Source organism: Leptopilina boulardi, unplaced genomic scaffold, assembly GCF_019393585.1.
Source record: "Leptopilina boulardi isolate dan_hultmark-lab unplaced genomic scaffold, ZJU_Lbou_2.1 LbouV2_266, whole genome shotgun sequence".
In the NCBI taxonomy this organism is placed as follows: domain Eukaryota; kingdom Metazoa; phylum Arthropoda; class Insecta; order Hymenoptera; family Figitidae; genus Leptopilina; species Leptopilina boulardi.
Genome location: NW_026137825.1, coordinates 3,843,768 through 3,866,411, shown reverse-complemented (window position 1 = coordinate 3,866,411; position 22,644 = coordinate 3,843,768). Strand labels below are relative to the sequence as shown.

The 22,644-nt window shown below is 25.5% G+C and overlaps 3 protein-coding genes across 3 annotated transcripts in view; 2 read left to right on the top strand and 1 right to left on the bottom strand.

The window, feature by feature from the left end:
• The first annotated feature begins 1,996 nt into the window (after positions 1-1,996).
• Positions 1,997-6,068, top strand: LOC127281192 (serine--tRNA ligase, cytoplasmic). The gene is made up of 5 exons (XM_051304789.1): positions 1,997-2,565; positions 4,433-4,717; positions 5,038-5,259; positions 5,350-5,606; positions 5,707-6,068. The coding sequence occupies exons 1-5, from the start codon at positions 2,104-2,106 to the stop codon at positions 5,957-5,959; spliced, it is 1,479 nt and encodes a 492-aa protein (XP_051160746.1). The 5' UTR covers positions 1,997-2,103; the 3' UTR covers positions 5,960-6,068.
• On the bottom strand, positions 5,998-12,234 carry LOC127281186 (trafficking protein particle complex subunit 8). Its single transcript, XM_051304783.1, has 9 exons — positions 12,043-12,234; positions 11,755-11,915; positions 10,668-11,109; positions 10,328-10,573; positions 9,747-10,259; positions 9,157-9,676; positions 8,908-9,093; positions 6,795-8,704; positions 5,998-6,610 (listed from the first exon to the last, which is right to left on the bottom strand). Exons 2-9 carry the CDS (start codon positions 11,909-11,911, stop codon positions 6,343-6,345), a joined length of 4,242 nt encoding a protein of 1,413 aa, XP_051160740.1. The 5' UTR covers positions 11,912-11,915; positions 12,043-12,234; the 3' UTR covers positions 5,998-6,342.
• A 2,014-nt stretch (positions 12,235-14,248) lies between these two features.
• LOC127281258 (zinc finger protein 609-like) overlaps positions 14,249-22,644 on the top strand; it is a 29,003-nt gene continuing 20,607 nt past the window's right edge. Inside the window, exons 1-2 of the mRNA XM_051304879.1 lie at positions 14,249-15,751; positions 20,384-22,496. Of these exons, the coding sequence (XP_051160836.1) occupies positions 20,805-22,496 (1,692 nt within the window). The 5' untranslated portion in view covers positions 14,249-15,751; positions 20,384-20,804. The remainder of the gene's footprint in view (positions 15,752-20,383; positions 22,497-22,644) is intronic.

Below are 22,644 nucleotides of genomic sequence, written 5' to 3'. Positions count from 1 at the left end.
TTAAAAATTTAATTATTTTCAAAAATCTCAACTATAATAATTCTTAGGTTGTGAAATTAATTTGAAAACAACAAATCTCAATTGTAATACTTAGAATGTTAAATTAATTTGAAAATTTGCAATTAAAGCTCTTTAATATTATTCAATTATTTTCAAACAGATGAATTAAAATTAAAAAATTCAAAATTATTTTTTACAAAAATATCAAATTTAGTTCATTAATAAAATTAATTATTTTCAAAAATTCTAATTAAAAGTTTTCGATAATTCAATTATTTAAAATAATTTCAATTAAATCTCATGAAAAATTTTAATTATTCTTAAAATTTTCAATTATAATTCCTCGAAAATTTAATTATTTTTCAAAAATGGCAATTTAAGATCTTTGGGTTTTTTTTTCTGTTTTAACTTTACTTTAAGCATGATACTTTTTTTGAAACTACACTTCGAAGACTGATAATTTTTTTAAAATGAAAATTATAAATATTATAATCTAATTTTTATAATATTATTAAAAATATATATATTATAAAAATTTGTATATTATTATTATACTTTGGGAAGAAGAATATTTTCCATTTTATTTAATTCATCTTGATTTTGTTTTTTAATTTCAATGAATTTTGTTTGAAAATATTTAATTTTTTCCATTTGTTCACGTTCACGATGATGAACACACATTCCCATTACTAATAAACGTTGATTAAGTTTATTCATCTCTGTGAATGATTGTCGAAAATAATTATATTCCTGTTTAAGTTTCGAAATATCGCTAAAATAAAAAAATAAAAAAATAAATAAATAAAAACAAAATAATTTCATTAACGTTCTGCTAATTTTGATATAAAAATCTAATTTTTTCGACTATCAAAGACAATTTAATTTTAATTAAAAAAAAAAAAGAATAAAAAAAATATCTTCCTATAATTTTAAAATACATAAAGGTAGAGGAAAAAAATCAAATCTTTTACAAAAATAAATAAGGATATTAAAATTAAAAACTCACCAAACAAAATTTAAACATTTATTATTTTTTTAATAAAAAAAAAATTAAAAATGTTCTTTATAGTCGAAAAACTGATTTTTATTTAAAAAAAAAAGGAATTTTAATAACACGAAAGTGTAAATAAAAAAAAAAGTTTAAAAATAATTGTTAATTTTTTTTTTTTTTTTTTCGTTACCTATTTAAATTTTGAAGAATATTTCCCATTTCATTTTTTAATTCTTCTACAATTGATACAATTGAATTGTTAAAAGTATCTTTTTTCAAAATTTCTTCCTCTAAATATTGAATTTTAATGGATAATTGTAAATTTTCCACTTTATTATTTTGTGCTTGTTGCAAAAGTGAATCACGTTCTTTAACTGCCGAATTACAATTGACTTGTAATTTAATTTTTTCTTGTTGATAATTTTGTTTATCTCTTTCCAATAATTCAATTTTTTCATGAAAAATTTTTAATTGTAATTCTAATTCTCTAATTTGTCTACGATTATTGTCTAAAATTATTCGTTCATTGTATAATAATTGACGAGTTTCATTTAAATTAATATTCATTTTATCTAAAGCATCCTATAAATTTTAATAAATATATTTACAAATCTACAATTTTACAATTAAATTTATAAATTACATTAAAAAAAAAAAAAAAAAAAAAGTATAAAAAATTTAGTTTTTTTTGGTATTTTAAAAATAATACCGCTTTCCATTGTAACTCCTGTGCTTTTGCTTTTAGTAAAGTTTCCAAATGATAAATATCTGAAATTTGAAACTCATTTCTCACATCACTGTTTTGTTGCATTTTTTTTTTATTTTACGTAAATGATATTAAAAAATATAATTAGTTCAATATTTTTTTAAATTTTCAGAATTTTTATTTTCAACAGGGTTGGGTTGGGAAATAGACGAAAAGTCCTAAAACCTTCGAAATACGACACTTTATTGTATATGCGCCTTTAGTTTATTTTTTCCCCATAGAGATGCATTTCTATACAAATATATAGTCGAAGCCATTCCACACACGTGGTGATTATCTACTCCAGTTGTCAAAAAATTAATAATTTTTTTCTCTCTCAAAAAAAAGCAAAATAAATCCATAAAAAATGGTATTGGATTTAGATCAGTTTCGTGAAGATAAAGGATTTAATCCTCAACTTATTCGCGATTATCAAAAGAAACGATTTAAAGATGTTGGATTAGTTGATTCGGTTGTGACAAAAGATACAATTTGGCGACAGCTGCGTCATAAAGCTGATTGTTTCAATAAATTAAAAAATCTTTGTAGCAAAGAAATTGGTGAGAAAATGAAGAAAAAAGAATCCCTCGGAAATGATGAATTACCACCGCAGGAAATAATTGATAATTTAAGTCAACTTACATTAGATCAACTTAAAACATTAACAATTAATCAAATTAAAAAACTTCGCGATTATTTGGATAAGGAAATTGAAAATAATAATAAAAATTTAATAAATACTGAAACAGAAAGAAATGAAGCACTTAGAGAAATTGGTAATGTACTTCATGATTCAGTTCCAATTAGTAATGACGAAGATGAAAATAAGGTTAGTAATTATTGAATTTATAAAATAATTTTTTATTTAAATTTAAAATATTTATATAATAAGACTTTATTTTTTCTTTTATTTAAAAAAAAATGTTAACTAAAATTCTTTAAATTAATTATTTTTAATCATTTTTATTATTGAAATTCAATCTTTCTTTTCAAATTTTAATCGTTCATTACAAATTCAAATATCTTCGACTATTTTTCAATTAAATAGTTAATTGTTTAAAATTAAATTAAAATCACTGTAATTTCAATTATTTTATTTATTTATTATTTATTTTCAAAAATTTCTATTCAAAATCTACTAAATTTTAATTATTTTTAAAATTTTCGATCTTAAACTTTTTGAAATTTAATATTTTAAATTTAAAATATTTCCAAAATTCAATTATATTCAATAATTTTTATTTATTTATTTATTTACAAAAATAGTTGAAAATTATATTTTGAATATTGAATATTTTTTGAAAATTCAATTACTTCAAAAATTTTTTAATTTAAAACCCTCTAAAATTGAATTGTTTTTAAAATTTTCTGAAATTGAATTATTTTTAAAAATTTCAGTTAGAAATCTTTCAAAATTCAATTATTTAAAAAAAAATATTTATTTTAAATTAATTGTTAAATTATTGTCAACCAATAATTATTATCAAATTTTTCGAAAATTCAATTAACTGAAAACCATTTTCAATTAAAACTATTAAATTAAAATTTTTTTTTATAATTTCTAATAAATTCTTCAGTTACCGAAAATTCAAAAAAAAATTTGAATTTCAATTATTTTCAAAAATCTGAATTGTAAATCTTTGAAAATTCAATTATTTAAAAAAAAATCTTTTTCTAAATTTATATGATAAATTATTTTTAATTTCGAAAAATTCAATTATTTTCTAAAATTTAACAAAATCTTTTGAAATTCAGTTATTTATAAAAAAATTTCAATTGTAACGCTTCCAAAATTTATTTATTTTTTTTTAATAATTTCAAAATTTCTTTACAATTTCAATTATTTAAAAAAAAAAATTTTGAACTAAAATTCTTTAAATTAATAATTTTTAATAATTTTAATTATTGAAATTCAATCTTTCTTTTCAAATTTTAATCGTTCATCACAAATTCAAATATCTTCGACTATTTTTTAATTAAATAGTTAATTGTTTAAAATTAAATTAAAATCACTGTAATTTCAATTATTTTATTTATTTATTATTTATTTTCAAAAATCTGAATTGTAAATTTTTGAAAATTCAATTATTTTTAAAAAAATCTTTTTCTAAATTTATATGATAAATTATTTTTAATTTTGAAAAATTCAATTATTGTCTAAAATTTAATAAAATCTTTTGAAATTCAGTTATTTATAAAAAATTTCAATTGTAACGCTTCCAAAATTTATTTATTTATTTTTTTATTAATTTCAAAATTTCTTTAAAATTTCAATTATTTAAAAAAGTTATAAATAAAAACAGTAAAATTAAATTGATATTAGAAATTTAAAAAAAACTACAGTAGTTTAAAATTGCATAAAATTTATTTCAAATTAAAAATTTTTAATTCAATTATTAAAAAAAAAAAAATGTAATTTAAAAATCTGTAAAACTTTATTATTTGTCCGAATTTTTTTTTTTAATTAATAAAACTAAAAAGTAATGCAAAAAATTTTTAATTCGGATAAAATTTGTTAAATCAGATTTCAAAAAATTTTTTTTTAAAAATGTAACTAAGAATTATTTTTTTTAGAACTCTTTGTTTAACTAAATTAAAATTTTTTATTTCTTTCTCAATTTTGAAATATTCGAAATAAATTTTCTTAATAATATTAAGATTTTTAAAATAATTAAATAGTAAAATTAAAATTAAAGGTCGAACGCACATATGGCGATTGTATGCAACGTAAAAAATATTCACACGTTGATTTAATTCATATGATCGATGGAATGGATGGTGAACGTGGAACAACTGTATCTGGTGGTAGAGGATATTTTTTAACTGGTGCCGCTGTTTTTTTGGAGCATGCACTTATTCAATTTGCCCTTAGAAAATTATTTGACAAGGGCTATAAACCTTTGTATACGCCTTTTTTCATGAAAAAAGAAGTTATGCAAGAAGTTGCGCAATTAACTCAATTTGAAGAAGAATTATACAAGGTAAAATTTTCAACAAAAAAAAAAATTAATTAGAAAAGTTTTTTAAAATTTAGTTTTTAAATTTCATTTTTAAATTTATTTTAAAATTTAACTTAAATTAATATTGTTAATTAAAAATTTAATTATAATTTTGTTAATCAATTTAGCAAAAGTCGAGAACAATTTTTAAAAATTTTTCTGTTTCATTTTCAAATTTTCGGCCTAATTAATTAAATGGCAAAAATTTGAAAAAAAAACAACATCTTTTAGTGAAATTAATTATAGTAATTATAAATCTTGTGTGAAAAATGTGTAATTAAAAAAAAAAATGATAACACCAGGTTACGGGAAAAGGAAGTGAACAAGAAAGTGATAAGACAATTGATGAAAAATTTTTAATTGCTACATCGGAACAACCAATTGCCGCTTTTCATAGAGGTGAATGGATAGCGGAAAATTTATTACCAATTAGATACGCGGGCCTCTCTACATGTTTTCGACAAGAAGTTGGCTCTCATGGACGAGATACAAGGGGAATATTTCGTGTACATCAATTTGAAAAGGTTGGGAAAAAAATTAAATTAATTTTCTCGATTTAAAATTCTAAATGAATTAAATTCCCTTTTTTTTTTTTTTTTTTTTAATTTTTACAGGTTGAACAATTTTGTTTAACATCGCCTCATGATAATAAATCGTGGGAAATGATGGAGGAAATGATATTAAATGCCGAAGAATTCTATAAGGATTTAAATGTTCCTTATCGAATTGTAAATATTGTATCGGGTGCATTAAATTTGGCAGCAGCTAAAAAATTGGATCTCGAAGCATGGTTTCCAGGTTCCGGTGCATTTAGAGAACTTGTCTCTTGTAGCAATTGTTTGGACTATCAAGCAAGACGATTACTTGTTAGGTATTAATTGTTTTTCATTTTTATTCAAAAAATTTTTTTTCATTCTAATAAAATAAATAATTTTAATTAAAAATGAATTTTTATAATTTTTCTTTTCTAGATATGGACAGACAAAAAAAATGAATTCAACAACAGATTATGTTCATATGTTAAATGCAACAATGTGCGCAGTAACAAGAGTGATTTGTGTTCTTTTAGAAGTGAATCAAACTGAAACTGGAATTAAAATTCCCGAGGCATTGTCACAATTTATGCCAACGCAATATCAAAATGAAATTCCATTTGTTAAATCAGCACCAATTGATGTTATTGAAGGTAAAAAACAAAAGAAAGTTCAAAATTCGGTAAAATAATTTTAGTACTAAAATGTTTTTTTCAATTCGATTTGATATTTTAATTGTTTTTTTTTTTATCTTACAAAATGTATAACTTTAATCACAAAATAAAATATTTACATACAAAGCACGTATTTTCAAGACGAAAAAAAAAGAATGAAAAGGTTTTTAGTTTAAAAAAATGTTTACAGTTTTTTTTTAATTAACAAATAAAATATATATACATTTTTGTTTAAAATAATTTTACAATTTTTTTTTTTACTATTTTGTAATTTCAAAAAGGAAAATTTTTTTCTACTTTTTTTTTTTATATGATAAAATAGTATACTTTTTTATTTAAAAATTGAAAATTATAATTTATTATAATTTACAATTGGTTTAATTAATATATTATTTTGGAATTAGGATAATTCATTGTTAACAATACAAATACTTTCTATATGCCATTTTTGAGGAATGTATTCGCCTCTAGAAACAAATCTAATTGAAACATCAAGTCTTGATGCTAAATCATATGTTCCCGAAGCGGGAATTATAACTTGTAATTTTATTTTCCGATTTCCAAATGGTTCAATGTCACATTCAATAGCTGTATGACCTGCATAACGATAAAATGTCGATGCCTGAGGTGTATAGAGTTGAGATTTTATACTTGGTAAATGTGTTTGACTGAAAATAAGAAAATAAAATTTTTATTTTTTTATTTTCACTTTTGTTGATTCTAATTTTTTTCTATAAAAAATAAAAATCAAATGAAAATTCAAAATAAAATATAAAAATATTATAATTACTAAAATTGAAATTTCAAAAATTAAAATCAGAGGAAATAATAAAATTATTTTTTTTTTCTTACCTACTAGTTCCAATTGTATTAATTTTAACATCAATTTTTAATGATGAATTATTTTGCATTGTCATAATAATTGGAATTGAACAAAAACGTTTTCGTTGAAAATTATGTTTCATTAAATTCACATGTTTCAATGAATAGCAAAGAATATTTTTTTGACATTCATTTTCAGAATATTTATCAATTTTAACATGACTATTACGTCCATCAACATTAGCGTCGGGTCCAAATATTTTAAGTCTCGCTCCATATTCAATTATTGGCTCAATTTTAGTTATATCAATTGGTTCATTGTAATATTTACCAATTGTCATAATATCAATATGCTGTTGACCAATTGCCTCTCTTACAATAATATTTCTCTCCATTACATTTGCCTTCCATCGTAAAATTAAAATTGAATTCACATTCATTATTATTGAATTAATTAATTCATTTTCATTTGATGTATTTTCGTTATTTCTTTTTTTTATAAAATCAATATATGGTGATGTTGTTATTGATGGAATTTGAAAATTTTCCATTAATTTAACATTTGAATATTGTAAATTATCCGTTTGTTTTAATTTTAATAGAAAATGTGTTGTTTGTTGTGGATGAATTTTTGTTATTTTTAATGATTTTTTATTATTAATTAGAGACCAATTTTTACTTTGTAATGCAACGTCTATTAATTCAATTTCATTGATAAATGGATCGTGTACTTGATTCATATTTTTTATTTTGAGAATTAAATTTAACGTTGGATTTGCATCATTAATAATTGAACAACTTGCTCTTGTTATTGCATTTATTTGTATTGAATCGAGAACAGTTAAATGTAATGAATAACGAATTATTCGATATTTTGATTTAAATTCCGAATTTTCGTAATAAAATAACAAATCTAATTTATGATTCTCGGTTGTTGGTGCACGTATCCAAAAATTTGTACTATAATTTTCATTTATATTCAAAATATTAAGTGGAATTTTATGAACACATGATTTATTTTTTAATTTTCCACTATTTAAATTTACAATTTTTTCATTTGTAAAGGAAATTAATTTTGGATTTGAAAAACCAACATGAACATTTGTTAATGCAGCATTGCCAATATTTTTTAATGTTAATTCAACATTTTGTATTTCGCCCGATAACATTTCAGGTGATAATTTTGATAGGGAAATTTCCATAAATGGCGCCTTTTCAATAACATTCATTGATAATCGATAATCATTGCCATATAATACTGCATTGGGTTTTTCTTTAATGTGTTTTAATTTTGGTCCTTTTATTTCAAATAATCTCTTACCACAAACAGATAAACTATGCGCTTCATCTGATTGATTAAAATCACCAGAACTTGATAAATTATAACAAATGCCAATTATTTGTAAACTACCCAAAATTTTTGGTTTTAAATATAATATAAGATCTTGTTTTGAATTAGATTGTAGTAAAAAATTATCAACCAATTGCTCTTCAATAATATTGAAATATTTTTCTCTCAATTCATTTGATTCATTTGTTAATATTTCATTTTCTTTTGTTTCAAATGACCATAGTAATTTAATATTTGTTAATGGTAGAGAAATTTCTAATGGATTATATAATTGAATTGAAATAAATATTGGTTCATTTATAAAAACATTTGATTTTTGTGAATTATTTGTTTTATTAGTGTAAATTAATAATGATGGTTTAAATATCATTGGCACTGATCCTTGTGCTTCTGTTACTATTTGTTCTTCGAGTTTTGACCATTCAGTATTGTCGGAATCAATTAATGTTAATTGTGATACTAATTCTAAATTATTGTCACCTTTTAAATAGGGACCAGGTAAAACTTTAATTTCATTGCCATTAATTAATGGAAGTGGTAATATTGAGAGATTTTTTACATCTGATCCTTTTGATTCTTGAAGTAGTGCCTAAAATTTTTTGAAAAAAATACATATATTTTAATTATCAATTAATTTTCAAAATTACACAATTTTGGCAATTTAAATTTAAAAAAAAAAACGAAAAAACAGCTTTTAAATTTTGTTCGACAATTTTTAATGCCCACTTTGTGATCCGTTTGAGAATTTTTTGATCCAGATATAATTTTTTAATAAATAAAATAAAAACTTACATTTGTTGTGTGAAGAAATTCACGAAGAAATGCCGCTTGTTGAAGAGCCGGTTGCTTACTAGTGGGATTTAACAATTTTTCATAAAATGTTACAGCAAAAGCAGTTTGTTTTAAAGAATGTGCTTGTCTTCCAAGGGTAAAATGAATATGATCCTCAGCAAATGACCATCCTTTACCACAGTAAACCTTTGGAATAACATTTTTTGTTTAAAAATTTATTAATTTAAAAAAAAAAAATGAAATATTTACTTGATATGCTTGTTGATAACATCTCAATGAATGTTTCTTTTGTCCCGCTTTCGAGAATCGATGTCCAGCAATAACAATATGAAAAGCATATTTACGAATCATTTTTGGCCCAATAAAACAATAGGCAGCCTGCTCGAGTAATAATGCTGATCTTAAATCTGAATCCTCGCTTGTCATTCGAATTAATTGTTTTGCCGCATCCGAATAAAGGCCACGATTTTTTAAACACTCGGCACTTAATAATGTTGCTCTTGTCGCAAATTGTGGCATTTTACATGTATTTAAATATGTTAAAATTGCATCGTCCATATATTCAATTGTTTTTCTTGTCATTTCATCTTGCATAAATGCACTCAACGCTGCCATTTCCAATGCACCGGCATAATAAAGCCACGCTTGATCAACGGCAAAATCACGTTTTGCATTATGATAAGCCTGATAAGCCAAACCAAAAAGACCAAACATAAAATATAAATCTCCCAATCTTCGTAATTGAAGTTCCGGTGATTCTGATGTATATCTAAAAAAACAGAAGAGATAAAAATTTTTTTAAAATGTTTTTCGAATTTTGTATTTTAATATTATCGTACATTACAACATTTGCAGGAACAGAACCAGGAACACCGGGTTTACTTGTACCGAACCATCTTTTTGTTGCACTAAAAAGTGAACGGCTCACACCTTTTTTATTTGATATCACATCATTTAGAAGGCCAATTTGTCTTTCAACATAGGGCAATAAACTTTTTAAATAAAATTCCGACATCATGAATTTTAATCTTTCTAAATCATCTAAAGAAAGTCTTGTACCATGTTGAATTGTTGTTGTTCCTATTGTTATTTGTCCCGGTGAATCGGCCCAAACATTAACATTAATTGGCGAATTATCTAAATGAATTTTTGAATTTCCAATAATAATATCGTTATCAATTGTTTCTTGTAATGGACTTAATGGATGTATTGTTATTGGAACTGCTTCTTGACCAATTTCAAGTTGAACATTCAATTCATTAATCTCAGTCGGTGTATTAACTAAATCTGTAAAATCTGTTGTTGGAAAATTTGACGCTTGTGGCGTTAATGGCGTTCCCACTTGAATGATTCTAAAAAAATGAAAATTAATTTTAGGAAAAAAAAAAAGTATTTTAAAAAAGGGGGGGAAAAAATTTACTTTTCACTATCTGTATTTATTGGATATGGCATTGCAGAAACTCCACTAGTATCGGCTGGTGTTCGTGGTGAACTATTCTGTCCACTTCCACTCGAAATACTTCCATTTTTAACAATAAATTGACTCCACGGATCCGGTAAATGAATATTATCATCCGATTGACCAGGTGGTCTTGAATTCATTTGCAGCAAAAAACAATTATTCACACCGTATATATTTTTCATTTCTCTAAAAACATCCTCGGCTCTGAAAAAAAAAATGAATCAATTATTCAATATAGTAAATTAATATTTAAAAGAAAACTTAATATTAATTTAAAAAAAATTAAATATATTTATACTTTTTTTTATTATCCTGCGAAGTATCGTGAATTAAAATATAATAACGAAGGACATTATTGTTAAACCATTTGGGAAGTTGTCCGGGAATACTTTGATTTAATTTAGCAGCCATTTGTTGAATTATTTCTAATGGCTCATCATCCGATGTCGATACAACAATCATACATGCAAGAAAATGTCTTGTAAATTCATGATCAGATGGATATTGAACATTAAGAAATGTATCTCTCCATGCCTCGAACCATGGAATTGATAAAGGAAGACTGAGATCAATTGAGCCAGTATTAACAATTGTTGAACGTTCTGTATATGATGAACTAACAGTTTCATTTAACATTCGTCTTGCAATTGTTGGCTCTGGTGGTGTATTATTAACATCGCGAATTGATATTTGAAGACATCGAACAATATTTGTATTTCCAAGAGGATCTTTGATATGCCCTTTAAAAAAAAAAACGAAAGTATTAATTTTATAAATTAATTTAATTTAATTAAATTTTTGTCAGGATTAATAAAAAATTATTTCTATTTTTAAAAAATACAATTTTTTCGTATTTAAATCTATTTTTTTATTTTAATTAAATATATTTTTACTAATGATAATTATTATTGTACTTGATACTATAAATTATTATAATTATGCAACGTATTTCAAAAATTTATTCTTAGTTTTTTTAAATAAATACTTAAACGAATTTACAGTAAAATTTTTATTACTTATTTATCAATTAAACGGCAATATTAACAATTATATTGTTATTTTTTATTTTTAAAAGAAAAATAATTTTGAATAAAATAGAGTAGCCAGTAGGTTTTAAAAAATGAATTTTAAATAAACAAAATTGAATGTAAAAAATAGAAATTTAAATACAAACTTATATAAATAGATATTAAAAATAATTATAAAAAATAGAAAATATATTAAATTCAAAATTTTGTAAATGATCCTTGAAATTAAATCATGATTTGTATCGTGTTTTAAATCATAAATTAAATCGTGTTTTAAATTATGATATTGAAATAATTGTATAACCTTAAAATTGTACCAAAAAAAAAAAGAAATTAATTTTCTTTTTAAAAACATACCTTCACAGCTTAATCTACAAAATGGTTGAAGTAATTCAGTGAATGACAAATTGTTCTTTTGACAAGTTGTTTCAGCATTATTTGAACAAACAGCTGCCACTTGAGGAGAAAATGTATTTACAATAAATTCCCGTGCTGTTGATTTACACTGTGCCATTGTCCTAAAAAATATTTATTTGCTATTCTTGAAAAAATTTTAAAAAAACCCTCATAAACACACACATGTCAATAATTATTATTAACAAAAAAAATTTCAAGAGCACTTAAAAAAAAATTATCCAAACTCACTGAGAAATTAAAATAGCCTAAAATAACAAAATTTATTCATAAACTATATACACAACTTGTTTATTATTCATTGTTTTTTTTTTTTAATTTTAGCGAAAATTAACTACTGTCAAATCAGTGCCAATAATAATAATAATTTTCTTTTTTTTATTGGCCTTTTAAACATCTGCCAATAAAAATTTATTTAACCCATGACTGCCAAACTACAAAATTCAGAGATGGAAAGGTAGAATGTTTATAGTGAAACCTCTCATATGTGACACTTCCCCTTCACCAATATTTGTCCACTGGACAAATGTCACATTTCGCAAGTTTCTCTGTGTGTTTTCGGGAGTTGTGATTGGCTGATCCATCAGCATGTTTATTCTGATTGGGTAATTTTTTACTGTCAGCAACTCCCGAAAACATCCATTGTAAAGGTTCTTTTATACCTTCAGTATTTTGGTGGATTTTCACCGTGAAAATTGAATTTTGTTAGAGCCAATCAAATTCAGTGATTCCTCAGTGAAAATTCAATTCAGCCGATTGCTTGACCAAAATACTAGAGGTATAAAAGCACCTTTATTCAAGTTGTGACGTAGTAGAGTGACGTCACAAAGTTGAATTGCCTTACAAGACCATTGTGGACACAGCTTAAAGAATTGTTTACATGCAGTACATTGTGAGTACAACCTAATTGTCAGCCTTGTATGAATCTGTATATACATACATTATTTATATTAAGAAAAAAACAAAGTAAATATTTATTCAACTTAAATAATTGCTTGTTTCACTACTTTTATCAGTTTTTCTATTGAAAAAAATGAAATTCTGATTGTTTGAGAATCAAGCAAGTAAATAAATTATAATTTATTATTAAATGACATTTTTTTTATCCATAAATGATAAAAATTATAATAAAATCTACATTTAGACATTATTATATGGTCAATCACTAGAGACTGTAATTTAATTATTTATTAGGTATTATTATTATTATTATTATTATTTTTATTATTATTACTATTATCATTATTATTATTATTACTATTATTATTACTATTATCATTTTATTATTATTATTATTAATTTGCACAATATAAAAGTCGGATTTCTTAATTTTATTTATTAATAATTAAATAAATAATTAAATAATAATTTATTTAATTTTCATAATTTAAATAAATACGATGAATTTATAAATTTTTCGATTTAACGAGGAATTAGTTTTTTGAAAATTTAATATTCCACACTAATAAAAAAACTGAAAAAACAACATCCTTTCTTTTTCTCTCTCTCTCTGTAAATAATATTAATTTCTTTTAAGAAAAAATGTATAAAAAAAAAAATTTCAATTCACACTTTGTTGATTTGAGAATAAGGATTATTTTTGCGTGAACGCTAATGCGAATATGGCTTTTATGGGGTTTTTTTTTTTTTTTTTTTTTTTATTTATATTTTGTTATACCTAAGAATAAATTCGTTATACTAAAAATAATTAAAGAAAAACAAAAATACTATCCATTTTAGTGAATAGAATATAAGGAAAAATTGCTTCTTTCCAGTATTTTTAATGTATTGCATTGAATACAATAGAATGTTTCTATGTAATTTCGATTTGTGTCATTAAAAAATCTGATTTTAATCCGCGATGACTAATAATGATTAATATATTAATTTTTTTTAATTGCAATACATATCTTTGATTACACCGAATATTCATTTTTATAGGTATATAACTATATATATACAACACAGAAATATTTCTATGTATATACATACATATATATATATAGAAATATTTGTGTGCTCACGGGAATACATATTCAATTATCATTCAGTATTGACTCCTGCAATATTTTATCAAGGGGCCTATTATCAAAATTTTGCAGATTCCTTGCCTTAAATGTAGCGCAATATTAAGACAATAGACAAGTTTTTCCTATTCATATCCAAATCTATATCTCCTTATTGAAAAAGGAAGTTTATTAATTAAAAACATATCTTAAAGGATAATATTAATTGAAGATTTTTGTAAATATTGAAAAATTCTTAATTATACTTTTTTTATTATTTATTTTATTTTCCATACCCTATAAGTAATACATTAATAATTAAAAAAAAATGAGTGGAAAATTTTTTTTTTCCCCTACTTTTTGGGGGAAAAAAAATAGTTGATTCGCCCCTGATGAACGAAAACAGCCGAGTTATTCCGATCTGTGCGGAGGCCCGTAGCGGCCATGTGTCGTTCATAGACAGTAAGTCAGTGTTGGCTTTTTTACAAGGCTTATATATAGCAGATAACTAATCTGTGCAAATTGCCAAACATACACAACTGTCATTTGCACTGGACACACAAAGTGTTAAATATTTTTTTTTTCAAAATAACGTCTAGTGAATTGTGTATAGTGAAACTGAACATTTTAAAAAAAAGGATTGAACAAAATTTTCGTTAACGGCGTCGGCAGTCAGTTTAGTACAGCGAACCGACAAGAGGGAGTGAGAACACAACTGTTAAGAAAAAGAGATCGAACTATTAACTGAGACTCCTCGACGCCAAGCGTTTCTGCGTCTTCTAATTGTTAAAAAAAAGAAAAAAAAAGATTCTCTATGAGGGGGGGAAAAAGGGGAAATGAATATTTAAAAAAAAAAATCCTCAGATGAGAGATACATTGAGACATACTTATGGAAAGATTGAATAAAAGAGTGAGAGGTTTATTGAGGGTTTTTGTGTATTGGGGAGGGGTTTAGACTGTAGGAGTGAAATTCACACAGAGAGGAAGAGGACAGAGTTAACACGAAGAAGAGAGAGAGAAACCGGTGAGTGGAGACGCGCGATAGCGCTCCTGACAAGCCGTGATCGACCGCAAACTGCGTGATCAAAATTCCAAGATTGGATTTTTTTTGTTTTCTTTTTCTGGGTTTTTTTTTTTATTTAAAATCGACATTTGAAAAATAATTCTTTTGTCCTTTCGCCTCGTTTGAAAAAACCAGTTATTGACTGTAGAGGCACGCGTGTCGGTTAAATCGTGTCCTGACGTGTGCAAGAAGAGGCTAGGCGCCTGGAATTGGATTTGTGTGCGCGCTTCTTGTGTATATATATATATATGTGTGTTTTTTTGGTGTATATATGTGTTCAAGCCGCTTTACGATAGTGCGACAGAAAGTGGTGTGCGCGCGCGTCGCTACCTAGTAAAAAGGGTGTGTGCGGAAAATCGGAAAGGTGCTTCCGGATATGATTGTTACAATTTTTATTTTAGTGTATCTAGAATGATTAACATCATTAATAAAGAGGAAATTTAAAAAATACAAGTGTCGGTGAAAAAAGTTAATTTTATTTCCAAAGTGAAATAAAAAAAAAAAAAAAAAAAAAATCATCGACGAAAAAAAGTGATATAGGCGGATGTCAGGTTGCTCTTTGGTTCAGGAAGGTTGAGCTCTATCTGTGATTGGCTGATGTTTCTCTTGTATGTGTACTAGAGTGCGTCGCAGCAAAACCTGATTTTTACCTATGTGTGAGTGATATATTCTCTACTCTGTGCATTATATATTACTATACGTGGATTACTGTGCTATTGAGGATTACTACACTTTTGTGGATTACTTTAATACTGTGGATTACCATACACTTATGTGGATTACTCGACTACTTGTCTGTGGGAGGATATTTTCCTATTGCTATATCGAAAGACAAGATTGAACCAAGTGTGACGCTCAAATGTGCATGATGGTGAGTAACAAGAATGTCATAAGAATTTTTTTTTTTTTCCTTTCCTCTTCTTGAGTCTATTCTTAAAATTCAGTTTCATTTCTTTTTTTTTTTTTTTAATAATATATGCTAGGAATAAAAATTAACGTGACCCTTGAAAAAAAAACAACAAATTATTCGAAATATTTTGTATTTAACTATATACAAAGAATTTGTGTTCTTTAATCGAATTGATGGTTTTATTTTGATTATTATTATTTTTATTTTTTGGGGGATTCTTTGTGTTAAATAAACTTGACTCTTTAGTTTGGTTGGATATATTCTCACCAACAGAATTCTTCGCGCACGCGCTATAGTGATGACAACGACGAGGACGACAACACCTCTCCATGATCTATGTTGAGTTACAGAGACTCTTTAACGAACATAGGCTCTGCTTTCGTTTTTCGCTCTCCATTAACCACCTTCCTTTCCGACAACTACCATTCCACTACTCAACTGTTAGTGTACTAATTCTCAATACTTGTATTTCACACATTTTTTTCGTGTATGTGTGTGTGAAAGAAATTACTTAATTGCTTGGGGGTGGGGGGGAAAGAAAATAAAAAATTATTTTACTGTTTCACAAGAAAATGAGAGAGAAAAAGTAATCATACAAGAAATTTTAAACTTGAGAAAAATCAATATGAAATGTACTACAAGTTATGGGTATAAGGATTCCTTAAGTGTATATATATATACACACAATGGTTTCCCCATGGATGCTTTGTTTTATGTTTTTAAAACTAAATATTTTCCTCGTTAAAATTAGAAATATAAAATAAAAACCCTAATTTATTACATTAAAAAAAAAAATTAAATAATTGAATTACGAATTAAAAAATTTAAATTTTTATATTATATTTGTAAAAATATGTTTATAATAATTTTGGGATTTATTGAAAATTCTTAACATTTGCCAAAAAAAAAAGGGAAACAAATTTTTGGGGCTCGTGGTCTATTAATAAAATAGTTAAATCTTGTTGCACCTCTTTTTTGAAAAAAAAATTCTTTTCTTTTTTTTTATGTTTTTTATATACTTATTGATTCTAAAAATGTTTTATTTTTTTTTTATCAACTTTTTGCTTCTCTTGCTATTTGATCAAATGGTTATTCGAACTTTTGGAAATTCGATAAAATAAACATTGGAACTTTTTGATTATATATTCTATTAAAACAAACATTCAATTCTTTGGCTATTTTATAATTATTTATTGACATTCGAACTGTTTGGTATTTTATTTTGAATTAACATTCGATTTTTTTTTTTTTTGTTGAATATTTCGATAAAATAAATATTTAAATATTATTGGAATTTCGGACAATTAAAAATACATAGTTATTCGAAATTTTGAAATTCGATATGAATTTTTGTTTTGTTTTTTTTCTGTTTTAAAAAGGAAATTTTTTTTTCGCGTTAATCATCAGAAGTATTTAAATAAGATTTATAAAAATAGAGTAGGGGGAATTATGAGTAGCTTTAGTCACTAACAATAAATATTTGCTATTTTTATAATAGAAGTTTTCTATTTTTTTTTTTTTTTTTTTTTTTTTTCTTTTATTTATTGCAAATGTCATATAAAAAGTGGAATAACGTTAACAGAATTTTTTTTTATTTTAATAAAAGCACTTATATATATATCAGAAAATTCCTATATGTACAAAACTTGTTTTTGGTAAAATAAAATTAAAAAAAAAATTCAACTTAATTCTACTTGACAGTGATTTGAACATGAACTCGTTGACAAATCACTATTAAGTACATTTATAGGGTTATGTTAACTATAGAAATTACTATAATTTTAATTATAAAAAGTACTTAATTAACATAAAAATTTCTATACAAAAAATATTGAAAAAAAAAATTTAATATTTTTATTAATAGATACTATAAATAAATAAACATATATAAATTTTATTTCTATATTTTAATATAGAATTTAATTATAATTTTTATCTTTATTTTTTTTATTAATTGCCTGTTAAATTGAATTGGGATTAGGACACATTTTGAACCATAAAATATAAAAAAATATATTTTTTTTATTTATTTATTTATTTAGTACACGGGTTTTAAAAGAACCCTTGAAATATAAAAATATAAAAAATATAATGAACAAATTAACGCACGCAAAATTTTACAAATTAAATGGAAAAATTTTTATTTACTTTAATTATTCTTTAATTTAATCATTGTTTTAATTAAAACCTTTTTTTTGGGGGAAATTTAATTTGATATTAAGTTTAAGAGATTTTTCGTGCACGAAATTGATATTCTGACACGCAATCGAGTCAGAATTAATTTTTTCAAATTAAAAACAGTTTTAAAATTTTTTTTTCACTTAACCATAGATTATAATTAAACTTTCTTTTTATGCTGAACAAGAATAATTTCACAAAATTATTGTTTTTTTGTTTTTTTTATTGAACAAAAAATCCATTATTTTCTAAAATTCAAATAATTGACACTAATTTATTAATGCAGGTTAGGAAAAAAATTTTTTTTTATTTTTTATATTTATTATTATTATTTTTATTTTGCCTATGGAAAATTAATAAATAATAAAATAGTTTTATTTTAAATAGTGATTTCAATTTTTTTTTTTTTTATTTATTTTTATTATTTATAATATTTTTTCATTTAATTTAAAATATAAATATTCAAATTTACAATAAATAATTTCTAATAACTAATTTCAAACAAATTTCACATAACAGTTGCAATATTTGGTTTTTAATTAATTTCTCAACAAAAAAAATCTACTCGATTTAGTTAACTTTTAAAATTTGTAATGTTTTGAAATAAACGTTAATTAACGAATTTACTGTCTTGTTATATTTTTAGTCGTTTATATGTTTTATTGATATATTTTCTTTAATGCACCTAATTTACTTTCATAATTTTTGACCAAGTAATTATAAAACACTTTTTGGTGACCTCTTTAAAATTAATATATGACTATTAACAAAATATATATATATTACATTTTATTAGTTTGTATTTATATATAATAGTTATAATAATATTATACTAATTTTAAATAGAAAACATTTTTTTTTCAAATTTATCAATTAATAATCAATTATAAATCAAATAAATTTTATCAATTATAAAAGCATGTTTCAAAAAAAACAAAATTAGAGATGTAGAATTTTATTATCTTTATAAAATCAACATAAAAAAAAACATTTTAATCAGTTAAAATCTCTGGGCTCTATGTTAATTTGTTTAAACAGATGTAATTTTAATTTTACTTTATGATTCGACAGAAATATTTTGTAACGAATTTAAATTTTATCAATTTTAACGAATTTTAATCGAATAATTTATTAACATTATTGTATATTTGATATTTGCCTTTTGTTAAAATTGTTTTTTAAATTAATTTTTTTTAATGAAAATGCCTTGTATACGATTATTTTTGATTTTTAGATAATATATTTATAATTTCTCGTTTACTAGTTTCGAATTGTTTACACTTCCTTATCAGCGTTTTTTATTTTCAAAAATATACAGAATGTATAAAACATAAAAAGATTTTAGAAATGATATTATTTAAAAATCTATAAATAATTGAGAAAAAAAAATTAGTAGAAAATAAATATTATTTTGTACAATAGAAAATTCAGCTTTTCAGTAGCTTTATATTTGGTTAAATTTAATACTTAAACTACCATAGCGGTCGCTCAGACCGCTATTTAAACCTTTTTTTGTTTATTACTTTGTTTTAAAGTACAATAGAAGTTTTAGCCTTTCAGTAGATTTATATTTGGTCAAATTTAACACTTTAACTACCGTAGAGGTCTCTCAGACCGCTATTTAGATATTTTTTGTTTATTACTTTGTTGTAAAGTACAATAGAAATTTTAGCCTTTCAGTAGATTTATATTTGATCAAATTTAACACTTAAACTACTATAGCGGTCTCTCAGACCGACAATGAAAATGTTGTACATAACCTAAATACTCTCTAAATCTGATTTAGTCACTTTAGAATGATTTAACTGCGCCGATTCGTTCATTGAATTAATTAGTAACTGTTTTGACTAATTTTTAGTCAACAATAACTAATTTTTAGTCAAAAATGCCTAATTTATAGTAGAAAACTAATAATTCATTTAGTAAAGTTTACTCATTGATATAGTAACCTAACTAAATCAAATACTAACCTTATTAAATGAATTAGTAGTTTTCTAATAAAAATTAGTAATTTTTAACTATAGATTAGTTAAAACGATTACTAATTCATTTAATAAACAAATCAGCGCAGTTGAATTAGTCAAAAGTGACTAGAAAAACAAAAAAAAAAAAAGAAAATGCGGTCTGACAGACCGAGAAAAGTATTAAGCGTAATTTTTCTACCACCTAGCAGTTTAAAGGTCGTAATTGCGTTGTAATCTTTCTATTGGAAAGTTCTTTTCTTCTTTCTTTCGAATAAACGAAAGTTCTGTCAAAATATAAGAAACTGGCCTTTTTTTTTTAGAATTCTATCAAAATGACAATTTTTGTACAAATAAAAAAAAAATAAACATTGAAATCAAAAATTCAGTTAAATTAGAATTCTTTGAAATTCATTTAGACGTAAAATAACATTTGGTGTAATTATTTTTTCAGATTTTGTCATTCTTTGAGGGAGACGAGGAAGTGATAATGGAGGAATAAAATTGAAGAATTAAATAAATATTAAATGGTAATTAAAAGAGGAATGGAAATATTACACGTGTGATTTGAAAACAAAACGATAAGAATTGAAAATAAAAAACAAAAAAATTTCTATGTAATAGGAGAATAGAGTAGTAAAAAAGAAAAACGAAAGTAAGAGACGAGAACCGAGAAGAGGTGCGTAATATCAGGGCTAGTTAAAATAGAGTAGTCGGGAAGTGATGTGTTCGATGGAAGAAGTGGCTCTTGCGGGAGGTGGTTGGAGTAAAAGAGCTGCTAACCAAGGTACAACTTGGTGCAATTTGAGATCGACGAGAAAAGTTGGGCGATCGTTGACCAGGCTGGCGGGCGCCGGGGAAACGTTTCCAAGGGCATGGCGACCACGCCACTAGGCGGTCGCCTCCCTAACGTAAACCGTAAAGGACCGTCACCGTGTGTCGGTGGTGGTGGCGGTGGTGGAAGTAGTTCTAGTAATAATCAACGAAAACAAGAGCGTACTGGAGGTAAAGATCATCATCATCGACATCATCAATCTCGTGAGAAGACGGGTCACCGTCAACAGCCGCAAAGAGGGGACCAGAAAACAAGCACAGTGGCTGCGCACGCCGGGGAACTGGATCCGGCCGCCACGAATGCGTCCAACAACTTTGAGTACGACGACAATGAATGGGATATTGGAATAGGAGATCTTATTATCGATCTGGATGCAGACATTGAGAAGACGAGAGACGAGAAATTGAGTTCGGGGACCGGCATGGCTTCTACGCCTGCCTCGGCAGCAACAAATACCACGAGTCATCAAATTCAAAATACAAGTAGTCTTAATTCTTCCTCCAACGGTACTTCACTAGTGGAAGTACCGTTGGAAAGTACCAGTGGCAATCACTCATTGATAGGTTCAACAAAACACCCAATAAGCGGTGTTAGCAGCGGAAGTGGAAGTAGCGTTAATAATAACAACAGTAACAATAACAACAATAATAGTACCAACGCCGGACTTTCCGGCAAGATGGCTGTTGAACATTCAGCCACTGTTGATAAGGGCCTCAAAATGAAGATCAAACGCACTAAACCCGGGACCAAGACCAGCGAGGCTAAACACGAAATTGTCAAATCCAACGAAATGAATGGTATTGTACAAGATGGAAGTATTTCATCAAATTCAAATTCCTCATCATCCTCATCATCATCAACATCCTCAACGTCCAATACATCTTCCGCCCAAAATTTAAATTCCACTGATAGCAATCAAAGTCAATCAGTGTCTAGTAAAAATAAATCAAGCCACACACCAGGTTCAACGTCGGCGACTGGTAATAATAATTCAACGCCAGGATCGAAACGTGGTTCAAGTGGACATCGTAGGGATAAAACAAGAGATAAGCACGAGAAATCACAGAGTAATCATGTCACACAACAAAGTAAACCTGAAATGAATGGTACGACAAGATCGCCACAGAATCACACGTCCTCCATTTCTTCTTGCGTTACTACCTCTAATATGGTGACATCGACAAATACTCTTACCACATGTTCGGTAACATCAGCATCTTCCTCATTAGCTTCCTCATGTACTCCATCTACCGTTACGTCGTCGTCGTTGTCGTCGTCGACGTCATCTTCTTCGTCTTCGTCGTCAACTAATGCCATTAATACCACATCGTGTTCTTTATCACCGCCAACTTCGTCTGGTTCATCGTCGTCATCGGCAGTTGCTGCTGTTGCTGGAAGTGCTAATAATCAAACACAAGGGCCTACCCCTGCGGCAATTGCGCCACAACAGCAACAACCACAAGGACCACCGTCAAGTTCGAGAACAGGAGGATTTTCGGGTAATCAAGGAACTAGTACAACGACTACTAATACCGTTGGTGCACCATGTCCTCCTGCAAGTCCAGCTAGTGCTACAGCTGCGGCAGGATCCGCTGCAAAACCTGAACAAACTAAAGTAGCTTCTGTACCTGGATCACATTCAATTTGCAATCTTGCGGATGAATCAATGGATAGTTCAGACAGTCCACCACCTGCCAAAAAACTCAAGACATGTCCTAAATCTGAACTCAAGGTTTGTGTTTTATGCTTTTTTAATTCCTATATTTTTCATTATATGTGACGCTCCACGAGAGAAGGGACCTATCTCCGAAATAATATTAGGCTTAGCTTTCATGTACGGTGCACGGAAAACTGAGCCTAATGTTATTTCGGGGATAGGT

Excerpts from the sequence above, each read along its gene's own strand:
- LOC127281192 (XM_051304789.1), top strand. The coding sequence starts at position 2,104 with ATGGTATTGGATTTAGATCAGTTTCGTGAAGATAAAGGATTTAATCCT. Across the intron at positions 2,566-4,432 it reads ATGACGAAGATGAAAATAAG|GTCGAACGCACATATGGCGA; the intron begins GTTAGTAATTAT and ends TTAAAATTAAAG. Across the intron at positions 5,260-5,349 it reads GTGTACATCAATTTGAAAAG|GTTGAACAATTTTGTTTAAC; the intron begins GTTGGGAAAAAA and ends TAATTTTTACAG.
- LOC127281186 (XM_051304783.1), bottom strand. The coding sequence starts at position 11,911 with ATGGCACAGTGTAAATCAACAGCACGGGAATTTATTGTAAATACATTT. Across the intron at positions 9,677-9,746 it reads GTTCCTGCAAATGTTGTAAT|ATATACATCAGAATCACCGG; the intron begins GTACGATAATAT and ends CTGTTTTTTTAG. Across the intron at positions 6,611-6,794 it reads AATACAATTGGAACTAGTAG|TCAAACACATTTACCAAGTA; the intron begins GTAAGAAAAAAA and ends TCTTATTTTCAG.